The sequence below is a fragment of the Bos grunniens genome, chromosome 7, assembly GCF_055505025.1.
Source record: "Bos grunniens cultivar Pamir isolate PY7600 chromosome 7, Bosgru_T2T1.0, whole genome shotgun sequence".
Lineage (NCBI taxonomy): Eukaryota > Metazoa > Chordata > Mammalia > Artiodactyla > Bovidae > Bos > Bos grunniens.
In genome coordinates, this window is record NC_141171.1 from 21,180,638 (window position 1) to 21,193,771 (window position 13,134).

Consider the following 13,134-nt stretch of genomic DNA (forward strand, 5'->3'; position numbering starts at 1 on the left):
CCAGGTAGGCTGAGTGCCAGCCCCTCAGGGTTTACCCAAGGCTGGAGCAGCCCGTCCACCTCCTTTCCCTGGGAACTGCTCATGGTGAGGAGGGCCCAAGCCCCAGGACAGGAAAGTGTCAGCCACCGGCAAAACCAAGCTTCTGCCAAGTCTAGAATCTCCCTGCAGGCCAAAGCTTTGGGCATCTTTCCTTGGCTACCAGAGTCCTTGGCCCGAGGGCTGTACTTGCCCTGTGGAGGGAAGTGGCCTCACCAGAAGAATGGTGCAGCCCATGAGAAGCTTCCTGTCTTGACAGCACCTTCTCTTTTCCACCCTCCCTCACCCCCACCCCCCTGCCAGGAGTGCTTCCAGGTACAGGCTGCTCCCTTCCCCTGGCATAACAGGAGCTGAGTAGACCATGAGGGTCTGGAGAGCGGGATGGGGTCTGGGTGGTCCTGGGGCGAGTGGAAACTGCACTGGTCTCAGCCACACCCTTCAGGGTATTTTGGAAATCTCTGGGGATCGAAGCTGTGTCCTGGAATTCTGGGTGTGAAGCGGTTTTGCAGGCTGGGCTTGAGGACTTCAGGAAGGAAAGGAGAGGGCCCCACCCTCCCGTCAGGCCCAGAGGGCCTAAAAAACTGCAGAACCCCCAGGCTCATTAGATGACTTCTTGATTCAGCCAGTTCTTGGTCTCATCACCGCCCAGTGGTTGCCTGGCTGAGATCATGAGTGGAGCCTGGAAGTGGCCCTGGCAGGCTGGGAAGCCCTTGACTGGTGAGGGCAGGGTGCGCTGGACTGGTGGCCAGTTGGGGCTGGAGGTTGGTGGTAATTTGGTAATTACCAGTCTTTGGTAATTAAGTAGTTGAAAACAAAGGACAAAGTCCAATGTTACAATGTCAGCCTTGGCCTGAAAAACAGAATTTGCACTTATCCTTAAACATGCTTAACTTTAAGCCACTTGATACAGAAGCGATTCTTTTTTTCTGAGCCCGTGTCATGTGAGGAGAAGCACCCTTCTAGAAAAACAGCCACTCGGCCCAGCCCTCGGAAGGGACCCAGTGCCAGGGAGACACGGACGCCTTTTTCCCTGTGGTCTGGGCGCTCAGTGTTCATCACAGCCAGGCTCTGACCTGGGCTCGTTTTTACCACACCGTCTACTCAGCAGTTCTATTTATATCAGCACATCCGAGCGGGGACTGCCATTCCTCAAGGACATTGACGCTATTGGAAAGGTCTTAATTCCAAGCCCGAAAGGGATCATCAGCACTACACGCCAGGGGACTCAGTTTCAGCAACTGGCTGTCTAGACACATTTCAGATGGTGATTTTTAAGATGCATGCTAAACGTGTGGTCTTTTGTTTCCTCCAATGATTTGTAATATACATTTTAAGACTGGAAACTTTTTTGTACAACATCCAATAAAACATTTTGGTTTTAAATTCTGCCCGTGAGTTACTACTCCCACGCCAGGCTGCTGTAGTAGGAGCCCAAGCCACTAGTTAAGCGGATGTCTTAGGACCCCCATCAGACCGCGCGGACCGCTAGTTTTATGCATTACCCCATCTGATACACCGACACCCCGCAGCGCTCTTGGTCCCCTAATACGGCCTGGCGCTACCAGGTCTGCAAAGAGCGGGGTAAACGCGCTCATCGTCCAGTACACGCGCGGCGGGACCTTTGGGGGGTTGGAGCCTAAGCACGGAGGTGCGGGCCTCTCGACCCGGAGTTCGACACGGAAAGCGGACTTCGGCCCGTTCCTCTCTGCGCGTGCGCGGGAAGTTTCGCGCGGCCTTATGGGACTCGTAGTCCGGACCCTGCTCCCACCCACCGGAACTCCATTTCCCGTGGGGCCCTGGGGCAGCGGACTTCCGGCGTGAGTGCGGGTCGGCGCACGCGGCGGCGGTCAGGTTGACTTTGCGGAGCCATGGAGGGCGGCTTCGGCTCCGATTTCGGGGGCTCCGGCGGGGGGAAGCTGGACCCAGGGCTCATAATGGAGCAGGTGAAAGTGCAGATCGCCGTGGCCAACGCGCAGGAGCTGCTACAGGTCCGGGGCTGGCCGGGGGCGGGGTGGGGGGCTGAGGGCTGCGGGATCCGCCGGGGCCGGTGTCGCAACTGAGGGCTCGCGTGTCCCCACAGAGGATGACGGACAAGTGCTTCCGGAAGTGTATCGGGAAGCCGGGGGGTTCCCTGGACAATTCGGAGCAGGTAAAACCGGGGTGGCGGGGTCGCGGGGTCGCGGGCTGGACCCGGTAGGGTGGCCTCCGCGCGTGCGCTGACTTAATGAAGAGGCGTGGAGAGGATGCTGCGCGTGCGCAGCCGGGGCGGGGACACCAGCCGCGGTCCAGACCTAAGCGGCTCGCCGGTTCCTTCCCCAGAAGTGCATCGCCATGTGCATGGACCGCTACATGGACGCCTGGAACACCGTGTCACGTGCCTACAACTCGCGGCTGCAGCGGGAACGAGCCAACATGTGACCGCGACGCGCCTGCAGACCAACCCCCCGACCCTTGCCCTACCCCCGGACCCATTTCCATAAACACTGTTTGTGAGGCGGGGTCCTGCATATGCGTACTGCCTACCAGAAGTTTATGAGGAAGACATTGGTGCTGGGACCGTTGGGACTCTACCCGTCCTTTCCGCCTAGCCGCCCACTGCTAGGCCGGTGTAGCTTGGATCTTGGTAGGGGCGGCCCTGGCTCCGGGTGCCACCTCTCTTTGTGCGCCTGTTAACGGATTGAGTCGTATGGACCGTTGTGGGGCCTCAACCCGGCTTACGCTGTCTGCCTGGGAGGAGGGTGCTGGTTAACACATCACAAGCTTTATTCAGCCGCCAGAGAATGGAGAAGCTTGAACTAGTTCAGGGCTGAACTTGACAACCCCTGGCGAGAGGGATTTAATTTTAAAGGGAGGAGTGTGAGGTCAGTGATGGGGAGCCATGTTCATTAGTTTACCTGGGAAGGGGCAGGGCTTTTTTGAGGGAGTGGGGGACCACCTTCTCTTTATCCTGTTTTGGTCTTTTAATGTATGGTACTGGCTGCTATGAGGTGTGTTGTGTAATACGTTCATACAGTAAAATCAACATGTCATGAGATGCAGGGTCTATTGGAGTTTGGATTGCTGCCATCTTGGTCTCAGCTGGTTCCACTTGTGTTTTTCTTTGTGTGTTTGTGTGCGGGAAGGGCGCTTCCTTTTTTATTTCTGGACCCTTGAACTTAAAGGTTTATGTTAACTCTTGCTAAAAGTGGGGAGGGGGTGTGGTTGGCAGGTTTTGAGCAAATTCCTGGTTTATCCCTGGTGACAAAGCCTCCCCTTTTCTTGTTACTGCTCCTCATTCTTGAGGGGCGCTGGAGGACAGATGGTCTGACTTCCGAAGCTGAGGCTGTTTTTTGCTGAACACACGGGTGTGGTTGTTCCCTGATGAGCCTAAAATATGTGTGATGGTCACCAGGCTGCAGTCCCATGTACTTGCATCCTTGCATTCGAATCGTCCTGAAGTTTGATGACTTCAAGCTGTTCACTAACGGAAGTCGAGGAGGCAATTAAGGAGGCCCGCCCAGAGATGAGCAGGCAGATGATAGCAGTTAGTGGTAGAGAAATGGAAGAAGCCAGGCTAAGCCAAGGAGGCCTCTGACTAAATGGAGCTTGGATTGGATTTGGGAGTGTGTTATATCTGTGTGACCACTGAGCTTGCTCATACCTGTGTTTTGTATTTACTTTGATCTGACCAGAATTATTGACTCCCATGTAGCAGGTCTTAACTGTGCAGACTTCCCCTTCCTCAGGTAGGAGATAATCAAGGGGCAGCCTGTTGTCGAGAATATTTGCTACTGAGTCCAGAGAAGAATGGAGTCCTTGTAAGGCATCCGCCATATTTTTAGACAAGTCTTCTAGGGTCTATGTGAGACTCTGGGAGGCTGCTAGTCAGAGGCTGATGACTGATCCCTCCTCCTGCCACAGTGAGTCCCGTTGCCCTTTGCTCTTGGGGCTGGGAGATGTCATGAATGGTTATATCTGGGTTGTGAGAACTTAGCCAGCCTGGCATGCATTGTGCACAAATTGGGATTTGTCTAAGCGAGGGTGAGCTGGGGACTTCCTTGGCAGTCCAGTGATTGGGACTTAGCACTTTCACTGCAGGAGACTGGGGTTCAATCCCTGATTGGGAAACTAAGGTGCCACAAGCTTCGAGGCATGGTTTAAAAAAAAGGAGGTGATTTAAGGTCTGTGGCAGGTTCACTGGTATATTGAGTGGGTGGCTCAATAACTTCTTTCTCAGGTGTAGGTGATGTCACTTTGGTATGGTGGCCTGTGGAGTCATGCCCTGTAATCGTTCTGCAGAGTGGGTGGTTGAGATTACTTGGGAAGGTCCTGCCCACCTAGGGTCTGGGCTTCCCAGGTGGCTCCGTGGTAAAAGGATCCTCCTGGTAATGTAGGAGATGCAGGTTCGATCCCTGGGTCGAGGAATTTCGCTGGATGAGGAAATGGCTACTCACTCCAGTATTCTTGCCTAGAAAATCACACAGACAGAGGAATCTGACAGGCTACAGCAGCACCTGGGGGTCTAACTGGTCTTGTGGATTTCCAGCTTCCCAGGTTCTCAAACCCAGTCCCCAGGGAGAAAAGGATGTGAAGTGATGTCAGGGGAGGCAGTTCCAAATCCCTGTAGGTGTGTACAGCTCTGACTCTCCTCTCTAAGGCATGTTTCAGTGCGTCTGTCTCCCTGAGGTGGGTTTTGGAGCTGGGTCCTAGAGGAAGGGGCACCCGTCACATGCCCCCACGTGAACCCCACCTGCGTGTTCCTTGGGGGCTGTCCATGTTCTCACAAGTGCTCTAGGGGAGGGAGAGCCAGGGCAGGTGAGTGTCTGGACATCGTTTGGCTGAGTTTCTTTTTAGGGTTTGATTTGTTTTACTTTTCCCGACAATTGTGGTCTCCAAGTGGCATGAAAAGCCCACTTAATTCCTAGAATGCTAAAGAGTTCCGTAGAAATTTGGGAAACAATGGTGGGCCTGTTGTGACTCTGGATGGACCTGGGGAGCCCAAACTGAGGGGTTATTTCCTTGAGCAGGGTCTTGGAGAACTCCAGGGCAGTATCCGTTTGGGTGGGGCATGCCTCTATCGAGCTGGCAAGGGTGTCGGTGACAGTCAGCAAACGTCTGACGTTTCCTTGTGTCCAGGGCATCCCTAGAAAATCAGTCTGCCAGTCTTGACCTGGATGTGTGGCTCTATCCCACGTGGGGGTCACTCCGTTGACCTTGCGGGGGGTGGGTGAGTGTTGGGCTTATTCCGGAGGCAGACAAAGTGAGCTCCGACCCCGTTTAAGGAGACTGGAGAACAGGGATGGTCGTGGACTTGATGAGCCACTGATATGGGGCCTCCTGACTGTCCTGTGTACTCAGGTGAGCTGCCCGGATGGCCTGCAGTGTGATGGCCGACAGGAGGGACAGCTGCCCATGACCAGTAACCATCCACCCCAGGCACTCAGGGCTTTTAAGATATCACCATCTGAAAGCCTGCTGCCATTGTTCTGGGGTGTAGACGGCAGCATATCGAAGTCCATGATCCCCTCTCCACTTGTTCAGCTGCTGTGTCTCCCCTGTTATTTCCTTTTGTTATTCCTGCATTTCCCCCTTGATAGGGTCTGTGGTGAGTGACCGCTGCCTCCATTGGCTTTAGAGTCAGTGTAGCTGCAGACAGCTTGCCCTTTCCCCAACTTTAGTGCCCTGGCTTGTACGCAGAGCAGCCAGAGGGCAGAGCTTTAGCGTCCTCTGCTAGAGTGATAGACCCAGGGCATGCCCTCCCTTGCATCTCCATCTTTTGTGAAGCTCCTTCCATGGGTGAAACACTCGGATTCTGCAGGTCCAGCCTCCGGGGGTGACCCTGTCCCATGACTTCCTCCCGATCACAGGTTAACCTTGGACCTGGCTGAGGGTGCAGGCAGGCGTGGTGAGGACATTGCAGGGCCCCCGTCACCAGCAGGTCATCTAGAAGTGCAACTTGGGTTCTACCCTGTCTGCCCCCTGCTTCTTTCCTTATGAACGGCTGGACATGGTCGGTGGGGTGGGGAGCTTCAGATGGTCAGGAGCTATCCAGAAGTTAATCCTCACCTCTCTCAGGAGCCGAGAATTAACAGCTACAGCCTGTGAGCACAAGGCAGTCCTTCAGAACTTTGGTTCAGTTGTTCAGAATAGGCTGCAGCCTGAGTCAGAGGCCTGGGGAGTTCTTCTGTGTGTGTGTACGTGGCTCTCCTGGTGAGTTCTGTGTGTGTGTGTGTGTCTCTTGGTGAGTTCTTCCGTATGTGTGTGTACATGCATGTGAATGGAGCTGTGAATGGGTCCCATGAAGCTAATGTGGGGAACGTTCCAGGAGCACTTGGTCACAGTCAGGGGTCCACTCTAAAGGGTCAGGCTCCTTCACTTTTAAAAAATTTTTATTTCTGGCCATGCTGGGTCTTGTTGCTGCGTGGGCCTTTCTCTAGTTGGGGAGAGCGGGGACTTCTCTCCAGCTGCAGTGCACAGGTTTCTCCTTGCACTTGCGCGTTTGTCACAGGGCGTGGACTCCAGAGGGCATGTGCTTCAGTAGCTGCGGCCCCTGGGCTCAGTGGTTGGGCTCAGTGGTTGCTCTGTGGCATGTGGGACCTTCCCCAGACCAGGGATGGAGCACATGTTTCCTGCGTTGACAGGCGGATTCTTTACCAGTGAGCCCCCAAGGAAGCCTGGTCCTTCCCTTTTTTTTTTAAAGGTTTATTCTTGAGACATTAAAATTTCTTTTTCATATTAAAGTCTTTGCAATCTGCTGTGCGTTCTGTGCTCAGTTGTGTCCGACTCTGTGACCCCATGGACTGTAGCCCGCCAGGCTCCTCTGTCCATGGAATTCTCATGCCAAGAATACTAGAGTGGGTTGCCATTTCATTCTCCACGGTCCCTCACTTTTAATTGTTCATACCAGGGCTTAGTAATCTAAGCTAAAGTTAGGGATCCCTATACAACAGAACCCACCCGGCCATCCCCAGGAAACCCCAGAGCTGCTTTCTTGTACTGGGGGTGCCCTCTGACAAGGCCCCTCTCTCCTCTCCCTCAACTGTGCCCTGGGCCCCTCTGCTCTGAGGAGCCCTCAAAGCTCTGCCTGCTGGGGGAGGGTTGAGTTTTCTCCTTTGAAACTTGAGGTCCTCTCTCAGCCAGGGGATTTACAATGTTAACTGTGCTGTGGCAGACAGCTCTTTCATGGACTGGCAGAATGTCATCCACTCATCGAGTGGCACTAGTGGTAAAGAACACATCTGAAAAAAAAAAAAAAAATTAAAAAAAAAAAAAAAAACCACATCTGCCAGTGCAGGAGACATGAGACTCAGGGTGGGGTCATGCCTGGGTGGGGCAGATCCCTGGAGGAGGGAGTGGCAACCCATTCCAGTCTTCTTGCCTGGAGAATCCCATGGACAGGAGCCTGGCGAGCTATAGCCATAGGGTCCCAGAGTTGGCCGCTACTGAGGCGATTTAGCACACACACAGCACTCATTGGAGAATAGCTCCTATTCTGACTCAAGGTGCCTGCAATCCTCAGCTTGTTGCTGTGTAGTCACTAAGTCCTATGCAACTCTTTGCGACCCCATGGACTGCAGCACCCCAGACTTCCCTGTCCTTCACTGTCTCTCAGAGTTTGCTTAAACTCCTGTCCATCCACCCATTTCATCCTCTGTCGTCCCCTTCTCCTCCTGCCCTCAGTCTTTCCCAGCATCAGGGTCTTTTCCAAATGAGTCAGTTTTTCGAATCAGGTGGCCAAAATGTTGGAGCTTCAGCATTGGTCCTTCCAATGATTATTCAGGATTAATTTCCTTTAGGATGGACTGCTTTGATCTCGGGACCATACAGAGGAAGTAACCCCCTCAAGATTAATCAGGCCATTGTTCTTGAAACGGCTTTCCCCAGTGGTCCAGTGATTAGTACTCTTCACTTCCAATGCACAGGGTAGGGGTTTGATCCCTGGTGGGGGAACTAAGATCCCACATGCTGCTCAGTGGGCTCCCCCCCAAAAAAAAAGTATTCTTGGCAAGGGCAATAGCACTAGGGTGACAGAACAGAAGCGACTCCACAGTCAAAGGGGTTTCAGTATTGAGGTGTTTGTCTTGGAGATAAACCACAGCCTCCAGTTTCTATAGTATGTCTTTCCATGTTAGAGAAAGCAGGTGTTCCAGGACACACAAGAAAGAGTGAGATGACCCTCTCCCGAGTCACACTTGGGAGCTCTGTTCCTATAGCTTCCCCTCCACTCCCATCATTCCGCATTTATCTTCACTCATTCTATCCTGTCAAGTGTTCAAGACAGAGTGGCGCCCCATGTCCACTAGAAAGTCCACTGCTTTACCCCCGTGGTCAGACAGCCAAGGCTTCTCCAAGGAGCTCCTGGGCACCTTCAGTCCTCTTAAACGTGTGCAGCCGGCAAGGATGACCCAGGTTGCCGTGGGTCACCCCCCCGGCGGCCCTGCTGCAGCCCTTGTGCATGATGACTGGCTTTGAGCTCTGCTCCCCACTGTGGTCTTTGGAAGCCAGGGCGACTCACTGATACCACATAGTCCCTTTGGGGGGCCAAATAGCTGAAGCCAGGTTACTGGCTGTTGGTTCCGCTTGTCTGTCTTCCTTGGCATCTGCCTCCAGGTCCCAGTTGAACACCCTAAATGCTGATTCCACCCCCGGGAAGTGGGCATGGGGGGCCCTGTCTCCAGCTTCTATAATGTTCTAATGTCTGGACACTCTGGAAAGTGAAATGGGACTTTGCACATTATTGACCAAGGGATTTTTGCAGGAACTAATGTCTGTGGCGATTTGTTATGTAAGTGAATATTGAAATGTCTCCAGTCAATAATGTTCGGGTAACAAAAGACGCATTCATCCACCTGTGGTCAGTAAGTTGTTAAGAATGGCCTGCCCACCCACTGACCCCAGGTTCACGTTCATGTACACGCGAAGGCATTCCATGAGGCATTCCAGGAACCCTACAAATCACATCCCTGAGAGTGAGGTGCTGCTGGCCATCTTCCTCTTGATGGTCCCACGTGGGGTCTGTGTTGGAAACAGCCTGAATTCCAGGCTGGTATGGGCTTCCTTGGTTGCTCAGACAGTAAAGAATCCGCCTGCAGTGCAGGAGACCTGTGTTCAATCCCTGGGTCGGGAAGATTTCCCTGGAGAAGGAAATGGCAACCCACTCCAGTATACTTGCCTGGGAAATCCCATGGACAGAGGAGCCTGGCAGGCTATAGTCCATGGGGTTGCAAAGAGTCAGACACGATTAAGCGACTAACACACCACAGAGCGTGTCTGGCATGACTTTGATGGGTCTTACCAGCTTCCTCCTTTGTATGGGTTATAATCAGTGCCTTTTCTTCCCCAGGAGAATAAAATGTTCACTAAGTGGGGAAACAGGTTTGGAACATTCCCTGGACTAAATTAAGGGGACCCTCTTAGGGGCCCCCCAAACCCTTGGATCTGCCCTTTCAGTCCTGTAGATCTGGGAGAAGAGGGCTACATATACAGCGGTCACACTGCTCCCTCCACTGGGGACCTCCCAAGGGAGGAATTGCCTACTGAGCCCAGAGGGTGGGTGTGCCATGGACTGATCCCCCTAGGAGGTGTGGAGAGATGGGGGTTGGAGAGAGTAGAAGGCATGGGAACCAGGAGAGGTGGGATAGGTGACTCAGGAGTCCTGGGTGAGCCGGTGGAAGAGGAACACGGCCCTGGGTGGGAGAGGAGGCCATGAGGACCCTCAGGCTGGGGCCCCAATACCAGGAGGGAGGTTAGAAGTAACCCCACATTTCATGCATAGCACAGTGAGAAACTGGAATGAGGTCTTGGCCCATGTTCTTCAGATGCTGGTGGTAGAGATGCAGTTGGGAAATGGTGTTAGGATTTAGAGAGCATGGTTGGGCAGCTCTCCCCCTCCGCCGGTTTATACTGGGGCCAGGTGACAGTTCAAAAGATCATGAGTTCTCTCTTAGTGGCAGTGATGTCCAGCTATGGAGGGTGCACCCCAGTGGCACTTCTGCGTGGCTAGCAGCTTGGTCACACACACATACACACACAACCCCCCTCCCCAGCCTCCCGGGAGCCCTTGCTTCTAGTCTGTCTCCAGCTCCCTGGGGCCTTGCTGGCTAGCTGGTGATGCGGCGCCCACCACATCTGGCACCCACCACATCCGGCACCCACCATGTGGTCTAGGTCTCTGGCTAAAATCTGACCCAGTCCTTGTGTGGCTGGGAGCAGAGATGCTGTGGAAGAGGGCTGAGGTGATAAGGTCCCCTCTGATGTCAGTGACTGGAAGTTTCCAGTCCTACTGGACCCGGCCCCAGTCTGCAGCAAGCAGCCGCCTTGCTGTAGATGTGCTGGGGCTGGAGACATTCTTCACCCGGGGAGCGCTCTGCTCGATCCTCGGCTGCTCTTAGATCTCAGGATGAATTCAGTAGCCCTCACTGGCCCAAGGGGTTCAGAGCTGCCCGGTGGTTCAGCTGGTCTTGTCCCCCCTGTGTCAGTGAGTAAGCCCTGAGTTACAGGAGGGAGTAGACCCCACGTTGAGTGCCAGTTTGTAATCAAACTAAGTGGTGTGGACCCTGGTCTCCCAGCCACAGCTCTCTGCTTCAGGGGAGGTTCTTTCTCTTCAGGTTCCAGTAGGTGAATAAGGAGACCAAAGCTGAGATGGACACAGCAGCTTTATTCAGTGACCAGAGAACGGGGGATCAGGAGCTTAGTTAACCGTAAACTTCTTGCCCACCTGGCCAAAGGGATTTAATTTTAAAAGGAGGAGGAGAGGCTGACACTGGGGAGGCATGTGCACTAGTCTCCCCAGACAGGGCTTTTTTGAGGGGGGCCACCCTGGTTGCCCTGTTTTGATCCCTAATATCTGGTCCTGGCTGCTGGTGGGTGTGTCATCTAATATGCTAATATAAAGTGGGCATCCAGGGAGACTCAGTCTGGTGGAGGTGCCATTTATTACCATTTGTGTGTGTGTAGCTCTGTTTCTTATCTCGGGACCCTTTAACTTAGAGATTGTGTTCACTCCTGCTGAAGGTGGGGGAGTCAGGGTTGGGAGCCTTCCTCAGGGTGGGGGCTGGAGGGGTGAGAGCAAAGACCCAGGGCAGCTCTGGCACTGCGCCCAGGTCAGGCAGCCTCATGCCTGAGCATAGAATTGGGGTTTGGACCTGTGGTTGTGGCCAGGCTCCTTCTATACTCTGACCTCCTGGAGACAGATCGCTGAGGGAGGGAGGGTATGTTGGGGGGACCCTGTGTGTCTTCCTTGCTGGGGTCTCTGGGGACTGGCGTCAGCACCCCTCCCTTTCTTTCCCCAGTGACCCTGGACTCCCAGGTGACAGGGAGTGTTATTCATGTAAAGGGGAGCCTGCAGACAAGGCTGCCCAGAGGCTGAGGGTGGGCCTCTCCCTGGAAGTCCCCCCATCCCTCCCGCTGTAGGCCCTGTGTGAGGGGTGGGCAGTTGGTCATTGCTGTGACACGGAGGTGCCGAGCCAGCAGGCTACAGACGAGGGGCTGTGTTTATTGGAACAAAATATGCAATTCAACTGCACCCCCATTACCCACGCCCCCCCCCCCCCGCCCCACCCCACCACCTCCTCGACTCTGGTCCAGGTCTGGGCAGCCATGTGGTGGTCACTCCTGGATGTTCTGCCCGATCCAGCCTCTGACAGAAGCCACCCGGGTGTACACGCCCGGGAACTGGGGCCGCCCACAGCCATAACCCCAGCTGGTGACCCCAGTTAGCACCCAGCGGCCGGAGGGCTCCCTGCAGGCCAGGGGTCCCCCAGCGTCACCCTGAGGAGGGGAGAGAGGAAAGGTACTCAGAGCGGGCAGTACTTCCCCCGCAGCAGCCAAGGGTGGGCTGGCCTGACCTCCGTGACCCCACGTAAGTTGTAGTCATTGCCCCTGGGAGAGCCTCACTACCATCTGAGAAATGGGTTCAGTGCTCAGGTGAGCTTTCATCCAGCTGGCAGACATTGGTGGACACCTGCCTGGTGGGCCTGGAGAAGACACGGCCTCTGCCCCACTGCTCTTGACCCCTCTACCTGACTGGGGGAGGATGCCGTGGGGTGGAACCCGGCTCTCTAGAGGTGTCCGCCAAGGCGGGGTTCAGGGGAAACTCCAGGAGAGCAGAAAGCTGCTCTGTTTGAGGAAGTGCACTGGAGGTGGGGCGGGCAGCTGAGGGGCTTTGTGTCGTGAGGGTGGGGCCCCGGGGACCCCCGGTTCAGTTGCACAGTCGCTCACCGAGCAGCTGTCCACGCCTCCCTGCGGGAAGCCGGCACACAGCATGCGGCTGCTGATCTGTACCGGGTAGAAGCGGCGGCAGGTCTGCTCGCTGAGGAGGCGCACGGCCGCCTTCTGCAGCTGCCTGGCCATGGAGCCTGCAGGCAAGCGGCAAGACGGGACTTAGTACGGCTGTGTGCCCACTCGGTACCACAGGGATCCCCAGTGGGGGTCTGGGCGGGATCCTTCCTGATGCCCCAGAGGGGCGGCTGCACCTACCTCCCTCGCGCACAGAGCCCCAGCCTGTGATGACGCAGCGCGCACCGTCGGGGGGCCGTGGGGCGGGCTCAGGCAAGCAGATGGGCCGCACCAGGTGGCTGCGGCGTACTGGCCCCACCAGCTCGAGCAGTGCCACGTCGTAGTCGAGCGTGTAGAGGTTGTAGAAGGGGTGCTTGTGGATGCGCGCCACACGCTCCAGCTGCCCATCAGCGCCACTCAGGAACGGCGTGCCCAGGAAGGCTGCCCACTGCTTGGGGTCCCCGTAGCTGTGGGATGTGAAGGATAGGCGTCCGCCCGGGTCCTCACGCCCCTGCCCTATCGGGGGCTCCCCTGCACACGTGGCCGGCACCTGACCTCAGTTGAGTGTTCCTTTTCCCTAGAATTGGGGGGGGCGGGGAGGATGAGGGGCCACCAGGCACTGAGGTGACACTACACGCTGTGTTCATTTCCGCCTAATGTTGGGGCTCTGGTGGCTGGAGGACCCCCTGTCCCACCTCCCAACCGCTCCGACCTCGGCACTGTGAGGCGCATCCTGAGATGGGTGTTTCCATGGAAGGCAGGAACCCTGGCCGGCCCTCCTCCTGGGCACCCTGCCAGGAAGGGGAACTTCCTCTCACCTTGGAGGGCCTTTAGGGTGGTGCC

General features: G+C 55.4%; 2 protein-coding genes across 3 annotated transcripts in view; one reads left to right on the forward strand and one right to left on the reverse strand.

Annotated features, from left to right (window-relative positions):
- The first annotated feature begins 1,859 nt into the window (after nt 1–1,859).
- On the forward strand, nt 1,860–3,068 carry TIMM13 (translocase of inner mitochondrial membrane 13). Its single transcript, XM_086410288.1, has 3 exons — nt 1,860–2,024; nt 2,117–2,185; nt 2,356–3,068. Exons 1-3 carry the CDS (start codon nt 1,905–1,907, stop codon nt 2,452–2,454), a joined length of 288 nt encoding a protein of 95 aa, XP_086266414.1. The 5' UTR covers nt 1,860–1,904; the 3' UTR covers nt 2,455–3,068.
- Nucleotides 3,069–8,341: 5,273 nt separating this feature from the next.
- Nucleotides 8,342–13,134, reverse strand: part of TMPRSS9 (transmembrane serine protease 9) — a 60,310-nt gene continuing 55,517 nt past the window's right edge. For both annotated transcript variants that reach the window (XM_086410285.1, XM_086410284.1), the window contains exons 17-19: nt 12,493–12,758; nt 12,235–12,371; nt 8,342–11,784 (exon numbers count right to left, since the gene is read on the reverse strand). In XM_086410285.1, coding sequence (XP_086266411.1) covers nt 11,623–11,784; nt 12,235–12,371; nt 12,493–12,758 — 565 coding nt within the window. In that variant the 3' untranslated portion in view covers nt 8,342–11,622. The remainder of the gene's footprint in view (nt 11,785–12,234; nt 12,372–12,492; nt 12,759–13,134) is intronic.

Bases quoted from the DNA above. Each gene is read 5' to 3' on its own strand.
- TIMM13 (XM_086410288.1), top strand. From the start codon at position 1,905: ATGGAGGGCGGCTTCGGCTCCGATTTCGGGGGCTCCGGCGGGGGGAAG. The intron at 2,025-2,116 runs GTCCGGGGCTGG...GTGTCCCCACAG, and splicing joins ACGCGCAGGAGCTGCTACAG to AGGATGACGGACAAGTGCTT. The intron at 2,186-2,355 runs GTAAAACCGGGG...TTCCTTCCCCAG, and splicing joins CCCTGGACAATTCGGAGCAG to AAGTGCATCGCCATGTGCAT.